At 41.5% G+C, this 26,035-nt stretch overlaps 1 protein-coding gene across 7 annotated transcripts in view; it reads left to right on the top strand.

Annotated features, from left to right (window-relative positions):
- UTRN (utrophin) overlaps window positions 1-26,035 on the top strand; it is a 438,418-nt gene that overhangs the window by 288,752 nt on the left and 123,631 nt on the right. For all 7 annotated transcript variants that reach the window (XM_048489265.1, XM_048489284.1, XM_048489276.1 and 4 more), the window contains one exon: window positions 4,137-4,293. In XM_048489265.1, the coding sequence (XP_048345222.1) occupies window positions 4,137-4,293 (157 nt within the window). The remainder of the gene's footprint in view (window positions 1-4,136; window positions 4,294-26,035) is intronic.

Genomic DNA, 26,035 nt, shown 5'->3' with positions numbered 1-26,035 from the left:
CACATCTCTCACAAAATGTTACTTTGGCCATACCTGAAATATAAGATCTGGGAAATCCACAAATAGTAGAACTAATGTATAGCTCTTCCTCTTTTGTGTATATTTAGTGTCTTGTGGGTTATCATTCCTTGATTCATAAATCCTCTTTCATCAGTTGAGGAGGATTGATCAGTTATTTAACCTTCTGTGCCAAGCTAGCAGATGCCTCATGTGCCACTTAAACATTTAACTCAAGCTGAAGTGGACTCAAATGGTATATGAGAAGATTGTTGTCCTTTTGCGCAGGAGTGGTGTAGTTTTATTCCTTTCAGTTGCATAAAGTGTTACAGATTTAAAAGACAGAACTAGCTACAGATAAGTGCTGCTGGATAGACCCCAGGAGAGTACTGAAAAATATATTTCCAGGGATCAAGAGTACTTTGCCAAGGAGAAGCATTCAGCCAGCAGTCTTTACCCTGCAAAAACCAGTTGCCACAGAAATTCTCCCTTTAGGCTCATGAAGCCAGTGTTGTCTTCATTCTCATTCTAGATTCTCTGTTATCTGAATATTCATGCAGAGCTGTGGTTGAGGTTTCTTTGGTGCATACTACTTTCAAACCGCAAACTGAAGTTGTAAGAATAATGCATGCTTTTTAAAATCCTTTGTCTGAGTTCAAGTAGTCACCTGGGGCAACAGACAGTAAGGGTATTCCAAAGCACTGACCAGGGTCAGCACATAAACAGTTAGGTGTCCAAGCACCAAAATAGAAGGGCAAATCCAAAACATAAGCACAGTTACTGTCCAAGGGGTGAGTCCAAGCAACAAAGTCCAAATCCAGTCCAAAGGTAAAGCACACAAAGTTCTAGGGAGCAAGCAAGGTTTACAAGGCCCCAGTATGCATGAAGCACTTACTTTGGGAGCAGAAGTGGCATAGTGGTTAAGAGCAGGTGCACTGTAATCTGGAGGAACTAGGTTTGATTCCCCGCTCTGCCGTCTGAGCTGTGGAGGCTTATCTGGGGAATTCAGATTAGCCTGTGCATTCCAACACAAGCCAGCTGGGTGACATTGGGCTAATCGTAGTTCTTCCGCGTTCTCTCAGCCCCACCTACCTCACAGGGTGTTCGTTGTGAGGGGGAAAGGGAAAGGAGTTTGTAAACCCGTTTGAGTCACAGGAAAGAAAGGGGGGATATAATTCCAACTTTTCTTCTTCTCTGCTCAGTGGACTTGCAGAAGTCTTCTCACATTTCTCTGTTAACATGCAAGGAGGCATTTACTCCCTTTGCTGGAGTTTTTCTGGAGAGAGCTCTCTTAACTCTGCTCAACGAATGATTCTTAATGGCACAGATCTCATTACACCCAGTAGTCAAGACTACCCCTTTAAGCTGCACTTATATACTGTTCCAAAAGTAAGCCTCCCCTTGCTCAGCTCCAATGAAAGAGGCAAAGCAATTCCCTGGACTACAGGCTGCTAAAGAAGGGGACCATCATACAGCAGATATTCTCTCCCCCTCCCTTCCTCATAACACTTCCTGCTGCTGGTGCTACTACTGCCAGGAGGAGAGAGGCTTGTTATTTCAAAGCTCTCTTAAATATCTTGAAAAATCAGGAAAATTAGAGGTTGGTTCTGTTACTTGAAGCAGCCAGCAACATTGAAGGGCCGGGGGAGGGGGGAGATTGGGAAGGTGTACTCTGGGTGGAGGGAAGATCCCCAGGGCGAAGCTGTGCTCACTGCTCCGGCAGCGAAGCAAGTTAAAAGTCATGCTAAAAATAGTCTCACTTGCTGCAGAAAGTGAAAGCAGGGCTTGAGGAAACAGGTTTGTGCAAGAAATCTTGCTGTGATGGGTATTTACCTCCATCATGCAGCAAGCACGTTGTGCATAATCGGTCAAGGATAGTGGCTAAGTGGCTTCCATACCGATTCAGCCTTCTCTGGCTGTTTTTATCAGGGAAACTCTGATCAGGAATAGGTGCAACTCCCCAACCTGCCAAGACATCCACAGGCAGGTACCACTCAGCACTGACAGAGCAGTTGTTGTAGCTGAGAGCCCTGATGATTTGGTAACTCAAGTTCAGAGACAAAGGTGCTGGGCTGCCAATCATGCACTATGCTACTGCTCCTTCTCCTCCCTCTGAGCCCACCTTCTTTATTATTCCCAAAGACTCTGGTGACCCTGAAAGCAAGATTGGTGGCTGCTGCGCTTTTGTTTCAGCCTTGGAACCTGGGTTGTGAGACTGACAGATTGGTGTGCTGACCTCAGCCTAAGACTCCTGTTCAGCCCCAGATGCTGTCACTACCTTGTCGGATGGGTCTTCCTGCAATCTCCACAGACTGGGGCCATCTTCCTCCATCTGTTCCTTATCCAAGAAGGTGTTGGCAGGCAAACTCACAATATCCTTCTGGAATAGATTAGGTTTTTTTTTGTTTTCTTGTGTGGCAAGTTGGGCCTGACAGATATGTGCTTGAAGAGTAGCTTCAATACACTGCTGTTGAGTCTGGGAAGATGGTGTTGCTATGATGTTCAGACTGCAGCCGGAATCAGTTTAACAAAACAAGCGAATCTGTTCCTTAACTATGTGTAAATGTTAGGATACTTTGCTTGCTCAGTTGAAGAATGTGCAAAACACCATGTTATCCTGTTTGTCCTTTATACACATGCACATGTGTGCAAAACCACTGTTCACATTGGTCCCAACTTCATATGAAATTAGCCAAAGCATGAGTAAGAAAACCTTTGTTCTACAGCCTCCCACTCCAGACACTGATTTAGAATCTATACCTGGGCTTTTAATGTGACCTTTAGCAAACTGACAAGCTTGTACAGCATGTTTGGAGTAACTACTAAAACTGTGAATTTGAAATCAGAGAGAGGTTACTGGATAATTTATGCAACCAAGCAGTCCTGATGATAACAAGCGTATACTAATAGTAGTATTACTTCATAATTCAAGCACCCCCACATTGCAGTGTTTATCAGTTAAGAACAGAAATTCCTGGGGCCCAAGTCATCTAGCGGGCTGTTGAATGCATCTTGATTTATTTTACTTTTAATGCAGTTTTGCACTGCATCCACTGGGGTGCAAGGAAGGCACAGCACAGTAAATGGCAATACTCTGACTAGCCAGGATTTTCTGCAATGCTTGCTATTTGGCTGTCAGCTTGCCTATCAGATCCTGCTAAACCTATCAACGAAACCAGCCCTGTAGCAAGGCAAGGCCTGTCAGCAGAGCTTGTGGCTGATACAGTCTCCTAACAAGGTTGTTTTTTCCAGCAGTCTGTTCCTTTCTTCTTTTCCAGCTCCATAGTTTTATCTGCTCATCCAGATCTTGCAAAAGTGTAGCTCTGTTGGTATGTTCAGCAAATAATATCTTAATCTTTTCCTCACTTTTCTCCTGTGTTTTACTCCATCTATTCATGAGCTGCCTTCATTTCCCCTCTTCTTTTATTTGTCAGTCTTGGTCTCAACTTCTCTCATCCCTGGTTAGCAGTTTAGAACATACTAAATAGTAGTATAGGAGCAAATTTTGTTAATATTATGAATAGAAGGGGAGGAGTTAATGTTTTCCCATGATCTATCAAAGTAAGAAAAGGACACTCCGCCCCCCCTTTATGCTACCATGTGCAACAGATTAGAACTCCTCCCCTCCGCCCTCAACTAGATTTAATTACATTTTAAACACTATTCAGCCTGTAGGGTATCTTGATTTATTTTACTTTTAATGCAGTTTTGCACTGCATCCACTGGGGTGCAAGGAAGGCATAGCACAGTAAATGGCAATACTCTGACTAGCCAGGCTTTTGATTCTTAACTTTGTTCTACAGCCTCCCATTCTAGACACTGTAGTATTTAGAATCTTAAATAAAAATAGAAAATGAGGGTTTACTTCGTCCATTTGGATATTTAGGCAACAGGATTTTAGATTCAGACACCATTAAGGTATTATTCTGACATCTGCAGACAACACCCTTTCCGATTTGATTCTTCTGCTCTTCATATGCAAAATATTTTCAAGTTGTTAAGTTCAATAGACCAATTGAGCACCTGTTTGCATTAAAAGTTTAAGATAACATTCTCAATTCATAATGGTACAGGGTTTATCCTTTAAAATGCAGTATATCCCTAATGCATTCCAATATTTTTTTGGTATGTCATTATAGGGCTCACTTGGAAGCCAGTGCAGAAAAGTGGAATAAATTGTTGACATCGCTGGAAGAGCTTCTGAAATGGCTGAATCTGAAAGATGAAGAGCTAAAAAAGCAAATGCCCATTGGTGGGGATGTTCCAACTTTACAGCAACAGTATGACAACTGTAAGGTGAGTTTTGCCATTTAATATATGGTTTCCATATTATAAGGAGTGTGTGGTATTAAGGTTTTTTGCAACCTTTTGTGGCAGTTGGGTTATATCTGCTTAGAGATAAGGAAGCAACTGAAAAATTAATGGATTTTTGTTTTGTTTTCTATTCACATACAAAGAGAGAGATCTGGAATTTATTTAAAACGTTATGTCTGCCTTTCTTTCATTTAACTGGTAGCAACCACAAGCAGAAACAACGGTAACATCAGCACAACTGAATTACAACAAACTGCAGAAAAATCTTAAATAAACTCCAGTGTAGAGTGTTGTCTTTCAAGACATTCAAAAGAAATTCCCTTGAGGAGCCAAAGACTTTTCTAAAAAGCTCTGTTTTATAAACTCACCAAAGGTGTGTGAGACACATAGGTCTTGTAGTTTTTTCCCCCTGGGAGTTTATTCCACAAACATCAGAGCTGTCACAGAAAAAAGCCTGTTTTGGATGCATCAGAATGTTCCTTCATGGGGGTCAGAACAACCAAAAGGCATTCCTATGCTGTATAAAGCTGTCACATCCACTCATACCAGGTACAAGAACCCCAGATTATGAATGGTTTTACAGTTAAGGATCAATACCTTGACGTGGAGTCAGAAGCCAACAGGAAATCAAGTATTGCAGGTGTCCTAGTAGGAAATCAAGGGAAAATAAAGTGTTGTAAAGTAGTTGTAATATGATCCCTACAACCAGGGTTACCAGGTTCTCAGTCCAGGCTCCTGTTTCCCAGTAGCTGTTGCCACAAAAAAATCACATCAGGCTACAATATGACATCACTTCTGCTGGAAATCCTAGAAGTGACAGTCTGCTCTAGTAATCTCTATAGTTCTACCATAGAGTTTCTGGTGATTTCTAGAGAGGTCACTTCTGGGTTTTCCCCCAAAGTGACATCACTCTGTCACCCAATCGCATCTCTTTGGGCTCCAGCTTCTGGCTGGCAATTTTACTGCAACAATCTCTGATATCAGACAGGCTGCTGCATGTTGTAAGAGAAGTTTCTGAATTTTCTTGTGGGGCAAATGGTAAAAAGCTTTGTTATCCACATCAAACACCTCTTTCTCCATGGCAGGCCTTTAACAGGAATACCAAACTCTTTGTGATGTTTGTTAAAGAAAGTTGCTAAGTTAAGACCACTCCAAATGCAGATTCCTTACTGACCCTCCATTTTGGGGGCATTAAGTTTCAGATTATTTACTCTTAATTATTTGACCAGTGGATATGGCAGCATCCAGCACCTTATTTAGTGATATACAGAAAGCTGGGTGTTATCTGCATTCTGATGACAGCCCACACCAAAACTGCTGACCTTATCTTAATGAGTCACATAGTTGATAGGATAGGTAAGATCACTCATAACAAATGCCATGTAGCTGCCATGACTTTCTCCATCCAACTGATCAAAACAGACTGAAACCATCCCAGATCTGCTCTTCCAACTTCTATATCAGATTTGATGTTTCAGCAGTAGCAAGTGATTAACTCTATCAAAACTGGTCAAGAAGGGTCAGTTGTAAGGCAGTTCCCTTCCAAGATATTACATCATCAGCCTATCTATAAATGTCTACCAAACTATGTCCCAAAGCCAGGTCTGAAGCTAGATTAAAATGGATCAGCTAAACATTTCTCTAACTGCTCAGCTAGGTAAGATTAAAGTAAGTACAGATGTGCCTTTGAACTGTGGTTGTCACATTCATTTCTACCGGTAAGGTGAACTTGGCTACATTGGTTCTGCACTTTGTACAGTTCTGTCTGTACAGATCACACATTTACTAGTGGTTGTGATGCCTTGCACCCAGCCATTTGCAGTCTTTTACAAATAGCTTTAGTTAAAAGTTTGTGAATGTTTATGCATTTATTCATATGGCACTTTTTAAAAAATAATAACACATTGTCAAATACTAACATGGAAAGGATAGAAAAAAGACAGTTAACAGACTTTGTGTATAGCCAACTTTTCTGTGAAACCTGCCAATATGCAATCCGTTCATACATAGTCCTGGAGCGGAATAAATTTGTCAATAGCACGGAGCTGCGTAACTTCTGTTTTCCATGCATGTATCCATATATCCATATTTAAGACGCATGCTAGAATCTATCAAAGTGAGAAGCATCATTTGCTACATTCCAGAACTCTCTAGAAGCAAGACTGGAAGTTACTACGTGAAACCATTTTTCTCCCTTGAACCAAATATTCAAGCTGTTTGGTTATTCGCCATAAATATTCATAATTTGCTGTAATGATAAAATCAGTAAATTCCTTGGTTATCTCATTTATAATTCTTGATTTCAGAATTCAGATATTTCCCCCACAGTTTGTTTAAATTATTACAAAGCTGTTTGAAAAGTATTTTAAGGAGGAGAATTGCTTGTATTAAATACAGATTCATTTTAGCTCAATTTTATTATTAAATAGAAATGATATTAATTGATTTTGTTGAGCTATGCAATTTCTGTCCTGCGTATTTGTACTGAAAATGGACGTTATCATCCTGAGGCACATCTTAAATCTTAAGTTTTTGAAAAAATCAAAGCTTAATTTGTAAGTATTGCTAAAAACTGATTGTAATACCCCACTAATGCTAACCGTTCACTAAGGCCCCTTCCACACACGCAAAATAATGCGTTTTCAAACCACTTTCACAACTGTTTGCAAGTGGATTTTGCCATTCTGCACAGCTTCAAAGAGCACTGAAAGCAGTTTGACAGTGCATTATTCTGCATGTGTGGAATGAGCCTAAGAAAGTTCTATACAAGCCCAGCTGAAATATACAGGAGCTGAAAAAGAACATTTGTTTTTGCCTTCTGTGATGTGTTGACTTCCTCTGTTCAATGGCTGTTTTTTTTCATTTTGGTAAATATATTTGTTTTTATTAATGTTTAAAAGCACTTACAAGATGCATCATGAAGTTTCTTTGTCATCATTGGCCATCTAAAGAATGTTAAATTCATAGCAATAAACATCTCAGCATTCACATGAAAACCAAATTGATTCACTTTGATAACATTACATGTGGAAAATTCTTAGGCTCTACTAGTTGTGCACAAAACAGCACAGATGTCAGTTTCTGTTATGCCATTTAATGAATGAGCTAGATTTACTTTCCAGATCAGTAATATTCTAGCACCCTGAGCTGGACAGCCCAGGCCCAGGCTCCTCAGACCTGAGAAGTGAAGTAGCATTAGCCCCAGTTAGTTTTTGGATTAAAAAAAAACCACCAAGAAAGTACAGGTTCCAGATGCAGAAGCAGGCATTGGCAAACCACTTCTGAATGTCACTTGCCTTGAAAACCCCATGGGGGTGCTATATGTTTGCTAAGACTTGGCAATAAAAATAAATGTCATAGCATCTGGTGATGTTTTATAAGCTTGAAGTGTTTCTCATGCTTGCTGTTTTTCTTAGGGAAATCTATTTTAAAGAGCCTCCATTTTTAAGTTGTCACGCATTTTTAGCTCAGACAGTTCCATTTAAGAGATTTGGAGGTATTTTGCAAGATACTTTGTATAAATATTTTACATAGAGGTCTTGATTTGAATCACTACCTTCTAATTTGATTTTTTATATAGGGGACTAATATTTGCTATCTTAAAAATAACTGCCCAGAGACAAATTGGTAAGCACAGCTGAAATGCTGGTATTCTGTATGTGGGATGATTTATGAATAGAATAGAATAGAATAGAATCTTTATTGGCCAAGTGTGATTGGACACACAAGGAATTTGTCTCCGGTGCATATGCTCTCAGTGTACATAAAAGAAAATACATTTGTCAAGAATCATAAGGTACAGCACTTAATGATTGTCATATAGGTCTAGTAAGCAATCAGGAAACAATCAATAGTAATAAAAACATAAAATGTAAAATCATAAAATAAAAAATAAAATGAAATGTCAGCACAGGCTATAGTCATACAGTCATAATTGGGAGGAGATGGGTAATAGGAATGATGAAAAAAGTAGTGCAGTAATTATATAATAAATATATAATAAATAGTTTGACATTATCGAGGGAATTATTTGTTTAACAGAGTGATGGCATTCGGGAAAAAACTGTTCTTATGTCTAGTTGTCTTGGTGTGCAGTGCTCTGTAGCGACGTTTAGAGGGTAAGAGTTGAAACAGTTTATGTCCAGGATGCGAGGGGTCATTAAATATTTTCACAGCCCTTTTTTTGACCCGTGCAGTATACAGGTCCTCAATGGAAGGCAGGTTAGCAGCAATTGTTTTTTCTGCAGTTCTGATTATTCTCTGAAGTCTGTGTCGATCTTGTTGGGTTGCAGAACCAAACCACACAGTTATAGAGGTGCAGATGACAGACTCAATGATTCCTCTGTAGAACTGTATCAGCAGCTTCTTTGGCAGTTTGAGCTTCCTGAGTTGGCTTAGAAAGAACATTCTTTGTTGTGCTTTTTTAATGACATTTTTGATATTAGGTGTCCATTTTAGGTCATGAGATATGATGGAGCCTAGAAATTTAAAGGTCTCTACTGTTGATACTGTGTTGTCTAGTATTGTGAGAGGAGGTAGGATGGGAGGGTTTCTCCTGAAATCTACCACCATTTCTACGGTTTTAAGTGTGTTCAGTTCTAGATTGTTCCAGTGGCACCACGAGGCTAGTTGTTCAACCTCCCATCTGTATGCGGTTTCATCGTTGTCTCGAATGAGACCAATCACTGTTGTATCATCTGCAAATTTCAGTATTTTAACAGATGGATCATTTGAGATGCAGTCATTGGTATACAGAGAGAAGAGAAGTGGTGAAAGTACACAGCCTTGGGGGGCCCCTGTGCTTATTTTACAGGTATCTGATGTAATTTTTCCTAGCTTCACCTGCTGTTTCCTATCTGTTAGGAAGCTTGTGATCCACTTACAAATATGCTCAGGTACTGCTAGCTGATTTAGTTTGGTTAGAAGAATGTCCGGTCTGATAGTATTGAATGCTGAACTAAAGTCAACAAAGAGGACCCTTGCATAGGTCTTTGGCGATTCAAGATGCTGTAGGATATAGTGCAAAGCCATATTAACAGCATCATCTGTCGATCTATTTGCTCGGTATGCAAATTGCAAGGGGTCCAACAGTGGATCCGTGATGGTTTTCAAATGGTACATCACTAGCCTTTCAAAAGTTTTCATAACTACAGATGTTAGAGCAACTGGTCTGTAGTCGCTCAGTTCCTTGATGGAAGGCTTCTTCGCACTGGGACGATAGTGGAGTGTTTGAAGCATGAAGGAACATAGCACATCTCTAGTGATTTGTTAAAGATTTGGGTGAAGATGGGGGCCAATTGGACAGCACAGACTTTTAGGCAAGAAGGTGTTATCTTGTCTGGGCCTGGTGCTTTTCCAGGCTTCTGTCTGTGAAATAGATCTTGCACTTCCTTTTCTGAGATCACCAGGGGTTGTAAACCCAATGAAATGGGTTCAGTTATAGGAAGTTTGGCTATTGTTGGTGCATCTGAGATAGAGGTTGTGGAGAAAGGTGACTGTAGATTGTTTTCAAACCTACAGTAGAACACGTTCAGGTCGTCTGCCAATTGCTGATTTCCTTCAGCTTGGGAAGGTGGTTTACTGTAACCGGTGATATTTTTGAGAGTTTTCCACATGTTTGCTGTTCCGTTTGGTGAAAACTGATTTTTTAGCTTTTCAGAGTAGTTTCTTTTTGCTGCTCTGATCTCCTGATGTTGTTATGTCCTGATGCTGATGTTATGTTGAATTGTACCTGTTTAGTGTAGTAATTTTATTATTACTCTAACATATTATAACTATTCTTTGTCATACCACAGCTTTTGTTGTACAACTTTTGTCATAATCAAAACAGACAAGGTCATTGACTGGATCTTCTCTGTGTTCTTTAAAAGCTGAATTTCAGACTCACAGGAGCTCAGTTTAAAACAAAGTCTCTCAAGGAGAGGAGGGGGGCTAGTTTTTCCATCCCCCAACAGTTTTGCATATCAAAACTGCCCCATAGACTTTTGCCATTCCATTTTATATTAATTGGAAGGCCTTCTGGAGTGGTTCTGTAGATGAAACTGTGCAATAGTGAAGGATTAGTTCTCTCTGCTGCCAGTGTAGCCTTCTCTGAACTGGGGCCTTATGTACAATACATGGGGTCCCTGAATGGCTTTTGAAGACACTGGATGATCTTTGTTTTGTTTTATTCTAAAAGAGCAGTTCTTCATATGATTATTTACTGCTGTGAAATTTTTACCTTTAAAGCAATAATGCATGCAGGCATCAAATGGATCAGATGAACTCTTAGGAAACAAATGTTAAGATTCTGAGGCATGATGATTGGGGATATAAGGTGATGGAGTGAAAAGAGGGATGATGAATATGTTGCTGATACAGGCAACACCCCTGCTGAATCATATAAAATATTATCCAGGGTGAACCTCCTAAACAGGACATCAACACCGTCACAGGACAGAAAGGCAGGGTATAAATTATTTAAATATATAAAGTACTAGCGGGGCCCGGCCACGCGTTGCTGTGGCTTATTGTGGTGAAATGGGAAAGGAACAGTAGCTGCAAATCAATTGCAGAGGCCAGCAGTACGTGCTCATGCAAACACACAGCCTGATACTGTGCAATGTCATTGATGTGTGTGCCCGCATTCCTTGGGGGAGGGGAATGGAAAGGCACCTCTCCCACACATCTAGGCTGGCTGGTCATGATCCTTCACCTGGGAGTAGGTTTGGTTCTGAGGAAACTCTCTGAGGGGGCGCGACGCAGCCATGCAAAGTATGCCACGGTTGCTTTACCGAGCTTACTCCTGAGTAATGCGTGCCTGGTTTTCTTAACTGTAACCACAGTATTCAGGGAATCTAGGGTGCCTGGCCCCTCCCTCCCGTCCCTTGCATGTCGCCCCTCACTCTCTTCCCTCCCTCACTTCTCTTCCCTTGCATGCCACCCCTCCCCCTCCTTCCCTTCCCTTTCCCTCCGCTAGGGTGGGTGGGTCATTTCAAGATGCTCGGCCCCCTGCCTCCCCTCCCTTGCATGCCACCCCTCACTCTCTCCCCTTTCTCACTTCTCTTCCCTTGCATGCCTCCCCCTCTGTCCCTTTCCTCTCCCTCCCTCTCTTCCCTTGCATGCCACCCCTCCCTCCCTCTCCCTCCCTTCCCTCTTCCTCGTGTGTATGTGTGTGTATGTGTTTCACTTCCACTCAAGTTACTGCCTATGTACTGTTTCCACTGCTCATATCTGGCCATCTGAGTGAACATTCTAAGCAACACGAACATTCTAAGGGTGGCAGTTACACACAGGCAGCTGCATGTCCTTCACCATGGAGCGCCAGGAAAAAGGTGTTGTACCTGGGCCAGGTGTGAAATTTCAGGTATGTGAACATCTAAAAACACTCTCAACTCGCTGACTATAGCCGCTGGGAATTGGCCCAGCAGTTACTGAGTTATACTACCATCAACAAAAACACTGTTAGCTTTTTATATATATAAATGTTGTCTCCTATAAACTCCTAATAACAATAATATGTGCTGAAACCAAAGTGGTTTGCATACTTTTAATTACCTGTTGACAATATCTAAATTTCCTTTTTTATTCATTCTTGATAAGTATTTTGAGAAAAGGAAGATTTCCTCTAAGCAGAGGCGTATCAAGGGAAATGGCGCCCAGAGACAACCCCTTCTCCAGGCACCCCCTGCACCCCCTGCTTGAAGGTGGGGCCGCCTGCTGCTGAGCCCTGCCCCTAGACTCCGTGCAGGCTGAGCCCCACCCCCCAACTTCTGTGCAGGCCAGCAGGGCCTGGAGAGGCCTGCACGGAGGCTGGGGGTGGGGTTGCCCATTGCCAAGCCCCAGCCCCAGCCTCTGTGCAGGCCCTGCCCCCCACCTCATCCACCTCCGGCTTCCATGCAGGTCAGCAGGGCCTGGAGAGACCTGCATGGGGGCCAGGGTTGGGGCTCAGGGGGCAGAGCCACCCCTGCCAAGCTCTGTCCCCTGCATGCAAACAGGCTGAGCCCTGCCCACTGCACCCACCCCTGGCCTCCATGCAGGGCCTGGGGAGGCCTGCATGGAGGTTGGGGGCAGGACTTGGAGGTGTGTGATTGAAGTGCACACCTTTTGGTCATGTGGGGCGGTGTCTGGCACCCCCCCCCCCATGACCAAAAGGCATGTGCCTGTGGACATGGGTGACCCCATGTCCCTATAGGCCATATGCATCTGCCTCTATGTTTGGTGTCCCACACATTTGAATAAAAATTCCAAAGGGGGAGGTGTTAATTTCCCCAACAGATGTTAACTTACAGATGTCACTGTCCAATAGGTGGGTAGTCATCTGAAACACAACAGTATTAGCGGAAGGGGTTTAGTTGGAGCCACCTGATACTGAAGTTAATCCTTAAGGAGTAAAAGAGAGACTGCATGAAAGAAGAGGAAAGGAGAAAGAGAGAGGGAGACAGACTTTGAGAGAGAAAGGATGGGGGAAGAGGAGGAAGAAAAAGCAAGGGGAACGGGATGCCCCCTCCCCTCAGGACCATCATTGTGCCGTCAGAGAAATTCCGCATGGGGATTGCACAGGTGAAAACCAGCCATGGAAAACTGAGCAGAAGGCTTGTATAAGCATCAGAGCACTTCAGAGCCCTCAGTTAAGAAGTTAGTTAGTCAGTGTCCAACATATGCACCATTTAAATCAGTTGCTCTGAGTAGAGCTTAAAGTTCCCTATCGGAAAATAGGAGTAGGATCAATGACATTGTCCTCCAGAAAAGGCATGCAGCTGTCATCAGCTTCAGCATCAGAATTGGAAGGATGACTATCATTTGGATTCTGATGGAGGCACAGTGAATTGACAATGTTTTCGCCAATGAAGATTTTGATACCTCTAAGAAAGGGTCCCATCAATCAACTCACTCCACCCTTTTTCTGACAAAGAATTTTATTCCAGAAATTTTCTAATTGATAAGAAGGGTGATAGAAAGATACCTATCCTGGATTTCAGATGTCTTAATAAGTATTTAAACATACCCCAGTTTAGGATGATTTTCCTTTCAGACATCCTTTATTGTCTGAGGACATCTACTTTGTGGTCCTAGACTTAAAGGATACCTATTTTCTCACATCCATTCACTAATCCTATAGGAAGTTTCTAACATTTGATTATGGATAACCGCCATGAGTATGATGGATAACCTTTTGGGTTAGCTACTGTCCCACATATTTTTACTAAATACATGACAGCTGTATTTGTCTTTTTAACATCAAAAGGCTGTGCTATGTATCCCTACCGAGATGATTGAATTTTGTTGCTGCTTCCTACTAATCTTTTGAACATGATTTGGCTTTCACCTCCCAAATAACTAACTTTGACTTGGTAATCAATACAGAAAAATCCCATTTAGACCCTACCATAGAGTTTATTAGGATCATTTTGAATTCCATTGTACAAAAAGCTTACTTACTGCTTTCACACTTCAAGGCCATTCAGTCCTTGGCCACTATTTGTTCTTCTAACAGATTTCAGAAGTCAGTCTTCATCCCAAAACTCCTCATATTTGTGGCTCCTACTACCTCTGTAGCTCCATATGCCAAGCTGAATATGTTTACAAAACTGGTTCCTTAGGGAATTCAAACGTAGCATAGAATCCCAGTGTTGTAAACTATCCATATCCAGAGGAGTTCTCTGGTCTTTTCATTGGTGAGTGTCTTGCTCTCACCATCTATGGAGATGCCTCTATATTGCGTTGAGGAACTTTCTGCAACTTTCTTGCGTGTTTTGGGTCACTGATCAGAAAGTGAGTCTAGTATTCATATACATATTTAAGAAATCAGGGCAATTAGGTATGCTCTTGCATCTTTTCCAGCCACATTTATGGGGAAATGTTTGCTCATTGCTATGGGCAGTATGGATGTCAAGTTTTACATCAACAAACAAGCCACCAGGGCTTATTCCATCCCAAGCTTCTTCAACTGCTTTTCTTGCCAGAGTCAACCTCCATGACATCTGTAAAGTGGTGACCTGTTCAACTCTGTCCACATTTCTCTAGCACTGTTCTGTTGATAAGGATTCCAGGGGAGAAGTAGCTATTGGGAGAGCAGTTTCATAGTCATTATTTCATTGTCAAGCCCACACCAATCTCCATGCTACTCTCCCATGTGGGACTGCACTGAAGATATGATGATGAAAACAAAGTTGCACTTATCTAACTTGTTCATCGAGTGTCTTATGTGTAGGCATGGATGGGGACTGTGCCAGTGCAGGCCAACCACAGAACTAATCAGAAGGCTTCTACAAGCTCCACAGAACTTGGAGTGCTCTTCCCCCCCACCCATCTGAAGCCAAGAGTGGTATAATTTCTCACCCATATTGTCACATGACAGGCAAAGAGAGCACATTCCTCCCTCAGTTCATTCTTTGCCACTGTAGAAGAGCACCAAGAAGGCCAGTGGAAGCCCACAGTGGAGAAAGGAGGGATGTGGGCCTAAAGACAAATTACTTGGGTTTTTTGTTTCTCCATGCTTATAATTCTCATGCCCATTCACTTGGACACAGTTAGTTCCATTACTTGAAGTTGTATCTCTGGCAACTCTTACTGTTTTAATTTGTTGTTCTCATTGCAAAATAAGTAATGACAGGTTTTTTTGTTTAATGCTGTTCATTTAATGGCTCTCTCCTTCTGTTCATTTTCCCTAGAGTGTTGCTTTAGAAGCGCTATGTACATAAGTAGGGTGTAATGCAATTTTAAATTTGTTTGCTTGATTTGTTAGTGTGCTACCACAATGTGCTTAAGCACATTTTCTTAATTTGTCCTTAGGTTGTATTATCAGCAGTTATGGTTTTCTGTAAAGCAGTTTATATATGGAAAGGCTACAGATACAAACGATAGTGACACTGAAAAATAGTAGTCATTAATAAATACATGTCCTTCCAAACTGTTTTGACTTCATAAAGTTTTATCACCTTTCTGTCATTAGTATTACTATTTTATCCCATGGTAGCTGTTTTCCCCAGTCAGTGACTGCATAGCACAATTTTAGGATTAAGCCATTATTCTTCTAGTCTGGTTTGGTGGCAGATGTATGAGCCAGTATAAATAAAACATAAGCAAGTCATCACTGGAACCATGTGCGCAGTAGAAAAAGACCTGTAGAAAAAAAAACCTGTTGCTTTCCTAAACGCAGTTATGCAGCTTCTCGTAGTATCAAGATGAATCCCACTTGCAGTAAGTACAAAAAATGCAAATGCTCATAAAACAGGCTGGTATGAGGGGCAGTAGGAAGTAAAATGCCACACTTCTTTAAACATCTGTATCTTAAATATGAGTAGAACAGGGAATAATGTAAAATCTTCCCAGAGGAAGATAATTGGAGTTGGTGATATCGCTAATGTCTCATTGACTGATGGGGCTCTCTCTAGAGCAGGGATCTGCAACCTGCAGCTCTCCAGATATTCATGGACTACAAATCCCATCAGCTGATGGGAATTGTAGTCCATGAACATCTGGAGAGCCACAATTGCAGAACCCTGCTCTAGAGTCTAGATAATGGGTGTTAAACATACAGCCTGTGGGCCAGATCCGGTTCCTTGAGATCTCTTATTTGGCTCACAGATACCCACTTGGCAAGATGAAAAGGAAGAAGTAAACAACCCTGCTGCATTATCCTTCAACTTTTCCCATTAGTTTGCACAATGTCATTCTTGGATGGTTTTCTTCTATTCTATGCAACAGTAGAAGATCAAAAGAGAAATTAGCTGTAAGAGCAAAAATACAAAAAGAATGAGGGGAAAGAGGCCAGTTGAATCCAGAGAATAATAGTACAATTACAGTACAAATAAGGAGGAAGATATTTGAAGTGAAAATGAAAGACATTATGCAAAACCATCAGCTGCTAAGCCATGGACACTAGTCGAACACTATAACCACTATACAACATTGGCTCTTGTGACTCATTCCCAGGTTTCTGGGGGTTGCAAAAAATCTGCTGGGCATTTTCATCCTGGCTTGTAGTTAACAGTTCTAGTCTAGCAGTTCCAAACAGATTAGTCTGCAGAAGAGAAGGCTAAGGGGCGACATGATAGTTATGTTTAAATATTTGAAGGGATGTCATGTTGAAGATGGAGCAGGTTGTTTTCTGCTACTCCAGAGACTAGGACAAGGAATAATGGGTTCAAGGTACAGGAAAAGAGATTTCACATTAGGAAGAACTTCCTGGCTATAAGGGCTGTTCGACAGTGGAATATGCTGCCTTGAAGGAAGTTTTTAAATTGAGGCTGGATGGCGTCTGTCAGGAGTGGTTTATTGTGTATTCCTTCATGACGGGGTTGGATTCAATGGCCCTTATGATATCTTCCAACTCTATGATACTATAAGATTTACATTCTTCTGTACCTGAGAAGGTTTTCACTCTGTTTAGGGTTGCACTGTAGGTCAGCCGCCTATCTTAATTTGTATGTGTTCCAAGATTTAATTTGGAATTTCAGTGAATGTTTTCTACTTTGATTTTTCCCTGGCTGTGTTTATTTAATGTTTCCGAGGCCCTTTCCGCACATGCAGAATAATCCACTTTCAATCCACTTTCAGTGCACTTTGAAGCCTGATTTTACAGTGTGGAATAATAAAATCCACTTACAAACAGTTGTGAAAGTGGATTGAAAGTGCATTATTCTGCATGTGCGGAAGGGGCCCTAAAGTGCGGTTTCCTTACAAATAAGCATGAAAGCCTGAATTGGTTCAGTCCTTGCAATAAGAAATGTGGCCATTGCTCTTGGAGGCAGTGAAAAGAGAGGAAAAGCCCTGAACCCCATCTCCCGCTGCCCTCACCAAAAAGCCAGGGCACACAGAACTTCATGCCACCAAAAAGGTGGCGTAAGTCCAAGGGACAGGGCACTGCACCCCTGGCCCTCAACCCTCGGTGGAAGCTGAGTAACATCCGATCCTCCCCAGGAATGCCCTGCTCCATCCCTCTCTGCACTGCCTGGGAAGCCTTCTAGAAGCATCGCAGTGGTGCGGGAACACTTCTTCCCCCAGTGTGGCCATTGAATTGGGCTGTATATAAATATAAATTGTATATAAATATACCTTGTGCTTTTCTGCAAGGAAGTAGGTTAGCTCTCAACAAAGAGTTTTTTCTGTGTACTTTTGCAGTCAAACCTGCTGGCTCTCAGTTTAATTAATGGAAACCTGTTTTTCAAGCACTAATCCAATTTGCTTTCATTCAGTGCAAATGATCCTTTATAATATCCCTTGTTATTAAATGTTTTCCCACATAATGTCAGTTGAAAATCACTCTGTTGTGCTTCAAGCAGCAGTTAACGTCAATTATTGAATTACTGTTACAAGTAGAGACCTTTTTTTAAAACTTCGCTACGCTAATTTGTATAAATTGATCCAGTTGCATGTCTTATAGTATAATATACACATAAAAAGAATTGAGGGCAACCAAAAGCTAACAGCACTGAGTGTTTTCCCCCATAAGATTTATTCAAGCCGTTATTTAGAAAACTCCACTTAAAATCAAAGTATGAAAGTCTGATACGTAAATGGCAAAACAATGTATCGTGTAATTTACATAATCCATATATAAAATGTTATTCAGCTCCCAGCCAAATACTGTGAGTAGCATACAAGTGGGAAAAAATGGCTCCTAATTCAGTGAATTTGTTTGGCATCATTCTATGATCCAGTATTAAGTGGCCAGCATCTCACACGATTATTACCTTTTCATCCTCATGTTCTACTAATGAAGTTGGCCAAATATTGAATATTTAAATCCAGTGTAGAGCTGTGAATGGACAAGACAAATCTTTCTGCAAACCTGCTCCATGTGGCAGAGACATGAAGCTCCTCCTGCCCAGGAATTGCATTGTTGATCAACCAGCAGGCTGGGAAGGCACAACCCTAAAGCTGAAAGCAGCAGGGGGCTGCCACCAAGAAGAGGTGCAGAATATCTCCTGAACTGGAAGAGGGAGAAGTGCCTGACATTTTGTCCATGGAGACAACATTTGCCTCTTTGAATCACCCTAGAGCAGTGGTGGCGAACCTTTGGCACTCCAGATGTTATGGACTACAATTCCCATCAGCCCCTGCCAGCATGGCCAATTGGCCATGCTGGCAGGGGCTGATGGGAATTGTAGTCCATAACAACTGGAGTGCCAAAGGTTTGCCACCACTGCTCTAGAGGAGAGCCAGAACTTCTACCTTGGGCTAGAAGTACTGATTTTACTTGAGAGGAGTCCTGGAGAGGGCTGACTTGGGCCAACATCTGGAGATCAGAGTGGTATACCTGGCATTATAGCACTTCCAGAGAAGACTGCAAGTCAAACACATACTTATCAGGACCAACAGATGTCTCAGTCAAGATTTTCATCAACCATCAGAGAGGCTCCAGATAGTCAAAGCTACATGCTGAAGTGCTCAAAATTTTGATTTGGACGGAACACAACCTAGCCTTATTATGAACTGAGCATATCAAAGCCTCTCTTAACACAAAGGTGGCCTGGTTGAATTGTCATGTCCTGTCAGAATCAGAGTGGGCACTGAAGAGGGAAGTCTTTCAGACATTTGTCAGACAATTCGGCACTCCAGTGGTGGACCTCTTTGTATTCCAGGTTCTTCCAACCCAAGAAGCTATTGTCACTCTTATAGTTCTCTACTGTCCCACAGGCCCTACTTCTCCATCCTGAAGCAGACCCAGACCTCCATCAGGGCCCTGTTCTTTACCCTCAGGTTATCATCTAACTGCCTAGAAATTGAGGCCAAAGCTGCTGCATATGAGATACTCCCCAGAAGTGGTGAACACTATCCTGGCTACCAGCTGTCCAGCTACCATCAGAATGTATAACTTGACATGGAAAGCTTTTGCCAGATGGTGCTCTAGGAACTACATGGATCCGGAAAGATTGAATATTGCCTAACCCCTAACCCTACAACTCAGGGCTCAAATAATCTACCTTAAGAATACAGGTGACTGCCCTGGCAACTGTCTTACCAGCCTATAAAGGCAACCCCATCTCTCAATATCCACACGTCTTAAAGTTCCTGAAGGGAGTTGCCTGCTCATCAGGACACAATCCCACGTATTTCCAACTGGAATCTTCACTCTAGACTCTCAGCCTTCACTTGACCACCCTTTTTGCCAATCAGACAGATCTCCCTACAGTGGCTGAGGATGAAGACCTTGTTCTTAGTGACCATCTCCTCAACATGCAGGGTTTCTGAGCTGGGAGCCCTGTCAATTCAACCAGGGTTCTGTATCATCCAGAAATACAAGATTGTATCATGCACAGACCTGAAATCCATCAGCAGGTTACATTTAGCTCAGGAGCTTTCTTTACCTTCTTTTTGTTCTCACCCTAAACACCCTAAGGAGAAAGTTTGGCAGACCCTGGATATCAGGAGAGCCATCAAGGTTTTTCTTAGAAAAACTGAGGAGCTTAGAAAAATTGCAATCCTTATTCATTTCTATTAGTCCACCTAATGGAGTATGGGCCAGGCATGTCCAAGACCTTGTTACCCAAAATGGTGGGACTCAACGACCCTCTTTGGTTGGGGAAATATATATATAAAACAAATGGAATAAAATAAAATGTCACTCACAATCACTCAGTTACTGTGGGTAAAAACACACACATACAAGGTTTCCTAGAATGTAATTTAGAGGTGAAAGACAGGTTTTGGATATATAGAGAGAAGGGATGGGACATCAAAGATTATATTACCAGTCTTGTAGTGGACGTCTAGGAGGCAGAGACCTAATGACTTCTGCTAGGCTCTGGATGATCAGCACTGATGGAACAACATTATCGAGCACCATGGTGGTATGATAATATTGAACACCTGATGGGTCTGGGACGGCCTTTTATAGGGCAAAACATATCTTGGGGCAGGGGAAATCCTTTAACAAAGAATTGTTCCTGCAATTCCAAGGTGAGGCAGTGGTCTTGAGTATCAGACCATTTTCCTAATGGCTGTCCCATTATCTCGATGGATTTTGCCAACTGTTGGACAATACAGGTAATGACTCTTAATGGGTGTTACAACATAGATCAGGGGTGGGCAACTATGGCCCTCCAGATGTCCGTGGACTACAATTCCCATCAGCCCCTGCCGGAATAGCCAATTGGCCATGCTGGCAGGGGCTGATGGGAATTGTAGTCCACGAACATCTGGAGGGCCATAGTTGCCCACCCCTGACATAGATGGTCACAAGAAGGATGAGTCACAGGAAAGGTTAACAAATATAGACAAAAGAGAACTGATTTATTCAAATGCTGTTTCCTGAGTATGTGCCAGGCATGAGGCTGGGCGGGGGGGAGGCTTGGCGGGGGGGTGGTGGTGGTCCTTAGACATTCTTGCCCACAAGTTCAGATACAGTCGCAAAATGGAGTTTCTGAATCCAGACTCCTACATTCAGGGCACTGTTCTGACAGGTCGGACAGGGCAGCATTCCGGGAGAAAGACCATTCTCTCTCCCTCTGCACTACCCAGGTCAAGTTGGCTACAACCTCCCACCTTGAAGCAGAGGCTTATAAATCACAGAAATTACAGATACTACCAGGCATCACTGCACGCTCAATTAGAAGTTCTGTGACGAATGCTGCCCTGAATAGTCGGGTATCAGCTAAAGAAATCTGAAAGCCCACTACATGGGCCACTATCTCTACCTTCATGAAACACTGTAAGTTACACTCTTACTCCTCGACAGATGCAGCCTTTGATAGAAAGGTGCTACAGTATGTGTTGGAACAATAGATTATGACTCACCCAGTTTTTTGGGGACATTGTTCAGGAAGTTCCACCCTCAGGATGTCCTCCTGATTAATTGGAGAACAGTCCATTGGATACTTACTGTGAAGGGCCCTTCTTCACTGAATTCACCCTCCCTGATCATCTTCTATTGTTACATACATACAGATCCGTAACTATTTTCTGATAGTTAACAACTTAAATCTTTGAGTGGTGCTGTCGCCCTTCAAAGTTGTTGCTGTAGTTGCATCCCGATGTAGTACTGTTCCTTGGAAGGGAGGTTTCAGAAAGTGAGAGGGAGAGGATTTCATCATGTGTATCTCATCCTGATCCTCCTCTCTCATCAGGCTCACACACCATTACAGCCTCACAAGTTGCACCTTATGTTTGTTTAAACAATTAACTGGTTTGTTTAAACAACTAACTGGTGACCTATTTTAGGTTAGCCTCCAACTACCCTGACCTGGAGATGGAAGGTGAAACTTTCTAGCAAAAATCAGCGCTGTAGGGTTTCAGTATCCCACTTAATAGGATATCAGCAGGTTAAATAACAGTGACGGTTTTGTGTTTGCAAATATTTATAGTCCACAAATAGCCTTTTTGGATTCAGTTTCACAGATGAAGGTGGGCTGACTTAGACACTAGTTACTTAGGCATCAGAGTTTTTAGAGCAGCTCCTTCCAGGTCCTTTTGGAATTTGGGGAAGCTTTTAGTACTACTACAGTAGACTTAGCGTAAGCTGTAGCTACTAAAATGAGAAGCTTGGTAGATTAAGGGAATTCTGTGGATGAAGCATACCTTGATTTTAGTAAAACTTTTGACAAGGTGCCCCATAATATTCTTTCAATTAAGCTAGTGAAATGTGGACTAGACAACGCTACTACTATTAGATGGATTTGTTTCTTCGGATCTATTTTTAAGTTGTCTTATATAAATTTTTTAGATATGTGTACCGATGTAGGGCAAATACAAATAAGGGAACATAGCAACTTAGGTCAAGTTCATTCCATTCTCTCTCTCTCTCTCTCTCTCTCTCCCTCTCCCTCTCCCTCTCCCTCTCTCTCTCTCTCTCTCTCTCTCTCTCTCTCTCTCTCGTATGTGACCAATTTTAATTAAAATGTTGAAGATATGCATCTACATGCAGTATATAAGTGTGGGACAGATCTATCACAATTGATACATACTGAAAATTCATTGCTAGTTTGAAGGACAATTATAGATTCTATGCTAGTTTGAAGGACAGTTATAGATTCTATGCATTCTCTTCAATGACCCAGCAATGAAGCTCTGATGGGAAGATGTAATTCTGTTGTCACTCATCTGCTGTATGGAAAACTATACTTTTTAATACACATTGTCTAATTTTTTTAAAAATGGAAGACCTGCATGTGGTCTGAATAATGACTGTCACTTGTTCAGTATAATCTTGGAAAGATTCATAATTGGCAAAAAAAATGTAATGAAATCCCTTTCTAACAGCAAAAATGCTTTAGAGCACACCAAGCCTCAATTCATGGCCCACAAAAGAAGTCTAGTTATATAAAATGGTGTTGGCAGGACATGATGAACATAATTATGCTTCAGGCCTTTGAAATTGTTCCTCAATTAAGAAGTGCTTTCCATCATTCCTGACGATATCCTGTCATATTTGTGCAAATCAGGTAGTGGTTAAAACTTTGCCTGAATTAAGTTAGTTTTTTCTAAGTCAATCACAGTAAATAATATTTATATATTATTTTACAAGTTAGAATAAAATGCTTTCCATTATCAAACTGTGTTGACCCAGTCATCGCTAAATGTCTATATTTATTACATACTTTTTAAAATAAACATTTTTATGCCAATTAACAACAAGGACCTTTGTTTTCCACTCGATGTCTAGTACTCAAGACTCCCAGTATGCCAGAAACTGATTAGGTTTCTAGAACTGCTGAAGAGTAGCCCCCCCCCCCCGAAAATCCCTAATGTAAACAAGCTCTTCCTTGTATTGTCTTCAGTATAACCTTGATCCACTTGCTTTCAAAGCATTGGACTTCGAAACACAGCTCTCACTGCATGAGTCTGTAAAAGGAGAGCTCAGTCCAAAGAAGAGAAACTTCAAGAATCAAATGACTACTGGAAGGACTCGAGGAAAGTAATGTGGTACTGCTGAGTGGTACTATTACTTTCCTTGATATAGACACAATATTCTTATTTTTGCAGCCCAGAATTGCGTTGGCTTTCTTGGTTGACACATCACACTACTGACTCATGTTCAGCTTGTTGTCTGCTAAGACTTCCTGATCCTTTCACATGTACTGTTGTCAAGCCAGCTATTGCCCATCTTATATATGTGCATTTCATTTTTTCTGCCTAAATGTAGTACCTTGCATTTCTCCCTGTTAAAATTAATTAAAATTAATTTTGTTAGTTTTGGCCCAACTCTCTAATCTGTCAGTGTCATTTTGAAGATCCTGTCCTCTGTGATATTAGCTACCCCTCCTAATTTGGTGTCATCTGAAATTTGATTAGCATGCCCTCTATTCCATCATCCAAGTCACTGATAAAAATATTGAACAGTACTGGGCCCAGGGCAGAACCCTGTGGCACTCTACTAGTAACTTCTCTCCAGGATGAAGAAGAGTCATTAGTGAGCACCTTTTGGTTCGGTCAGTCAACCAATTACAAATCCACCTGTCTTGTCTAACCCACATTTTACTAGTGGGGGTTTTTTTTTTTTTGCAATATCATGGATGACCTTGTCAAAGGCCTTACTGAAATCAAAGTATGCTATATCCTCAGAATTCCCCTCATCTACCAAGGTTGTCATAAAAAGAGATAAAATTAGTCTGGCCTGACTTGTTTTGGGGAAACCCATGTTCACAACATTCCCCGCTAAGTGTTCACAGACTGTTTAATGATCTGCTGTAGACTCTTTCCTGGTATTGATGTCAGACTGACTGGGCAGTAATTGTTTGGGACTTCTCCTTTTTTCCTTTTTGAAGATGCAGATATCATTTGTCCTCCTCCAGACTTCTGAGACTTCTTTTGTTCTCCAGCAATCCTCAAAGATTATTGCAAGTTTATTTCTGCCAGTTGTTTTAATACCCTGGGATATAGTTCATCAGGCCCTTGAATTCATTTAAAATAGCTAGATATTCCAGTACTACCTCTTTATTCGGTGCTGGATTTTTCCTGCTGCATCATCTCTTCCAGCAGACTTGCCCACTTTCTAAAATTACTTCCAAACCAAAAACCAGAAGAGATTCCACCAGAAAACTGTGCTCCACAGACTCAATCCTTTCTTTCTTGACCACCTCAGCCAATTTATCAACTCTTTGAATGATAGTGGGAATATGGCGACCTGGTTATAAAGCCAGTCTGATTAGCTTGTATGTACTTACCAATCATGCCCTTTTAACAGGATAAGACCTTACAAGAAAAAAATGCCCTCCATCAGTCACTGCAACTCCAGAGACTTTTAATTTTCCTTTGAAACTTTAAATGGAGACATTCCTCCAATACCTGGCTTTGTGTAATGCCAGAATAATTCAATATAAATAGACTGTATTAGGTTAGATACCTGCGAGAAAACAAATTCAGATTTTAGTAAAATCGTATTGTATCTTATGTTTAATTTATATACTGCCCTCCCCTGACAGGCTCAGAGCGGTGTACAACAGCATAACAACATATGCGAGTATATATGGTAATAAACATCAACATCAGTAATTATAATGTCATACTACAACCTCAAAAAATAATATCAAAACAGAATCAATAAACATAACATCATAACATAGCATCAAGGTATAACATTATAAACAATGGTAAGCAGAACATTATAAAAACATATCATTATAACCAATAATAAACTTAACATTTTAAAGAGCAGTATCAATAGCTAAAACATCATATTAAGAGGCAACAATAACATGATCAACAACTAAGCAATAAAAATATAATGGCGACTTTCCCCTTCTGTAGTGTGAACCACAGAAAAATACAAGACCTAGGAACCAACCCCCAATAAACTACAGCTGTGTTAGCGCAAAAAGCTTAGCCCAGTGAGTAGTCTAAAATACAGTATCTTATCACTAAACAGAGGCTCATTCCGCACATGCAGAATAATGCACTTTCAAACTGCTTTCAGTGCTCTTTGAAGCTGTGCGGAATGGCAAAATCCACTTGCAAACAGTTGTGAAAGTGGTTTGAAAACACATTATTTTGCATGTGTGGAAGGGGCCTAAACCTAACAAATCCAACTAAACCTAACACTAGCACAACAAAAACTACAATAACACAATAATTCCCTATCTAAGAGCTAATAACTATCCAAATGGGAGGGAACCCAATACAGCCTTTAACCACTTGTCCTCACATAGTCCACACCAGCAAACAATAATCCCGGGGGCCAAGGGTCTCCCTTGTGTCCACAGTCTGTCAGGACTCAGCCACCCGGCATCTACACCTGGCTCTGTTCTTACCAGCTCACCCTCTCTCACAGTCCGCTCATCAATACACTTGCCACCGGCGGGTCGTTGCCACCGCCACCCCCATGTTCTCCTTGGGGGACGCCCAGTCCCGTCTGCTGGATGAAAAACTGTTCCGCGTCAGATGGCAATCTTGGCTAGGCAACTCCCTTTCTTTATAGTAGTCCTGATGATTCCTTCCATCAACTACACCATTGATTGCTCCTGCTGAGCAGTTATTCAATAAATGATGTTGTTTCTCAACCATTGATTAGGCATCCCCTTTATAACCACGCAGATCAACAAGGCTCTATATAGTTTATTGTCCTGGGCTGAGAAGGCAGACTCGTCCGTAAATGCAGTCTGGTGCTGCAAATACTTCCTTTCCTATCCAAAGAGGGGAAAAAATTTACTTTTGCTTCGCTGAGTTGTTGCCTAATAAAGCTGATTTAGTTGGCATGATCTTTTTTTTTACTGCTTCCCTGCTTTTTCCTGCTGAGAATGTATTTTCCTTTGGCTACTGGAAAATTTTAGCAGCTTTCAGTAGTCTTTTGGTTCACATTGGGAAA

The sequence above is a fragment of the Sphaerodactylus townsendi genome, linkage group LG01 (assembly GCF_021028975.2).
Source record: "Sphaerodactylus townsendi isolate TG3544 linkage group LG01, MPM_Stown_v2.3, whole genome shotgun sequence".
Lineage (NCBI taxonomy): Eukaryota > Metazoa > Chordata > Lepidosauria > Squamata > Sphaerodactylidae > Sphaerodactylus > Sphaerodactylus townsendi.
The sequence above is the reverse complement of the archived record's forward strand: the minus strand, read 5'-3'. Positions and strand labels throughout refer to the sequence as shown.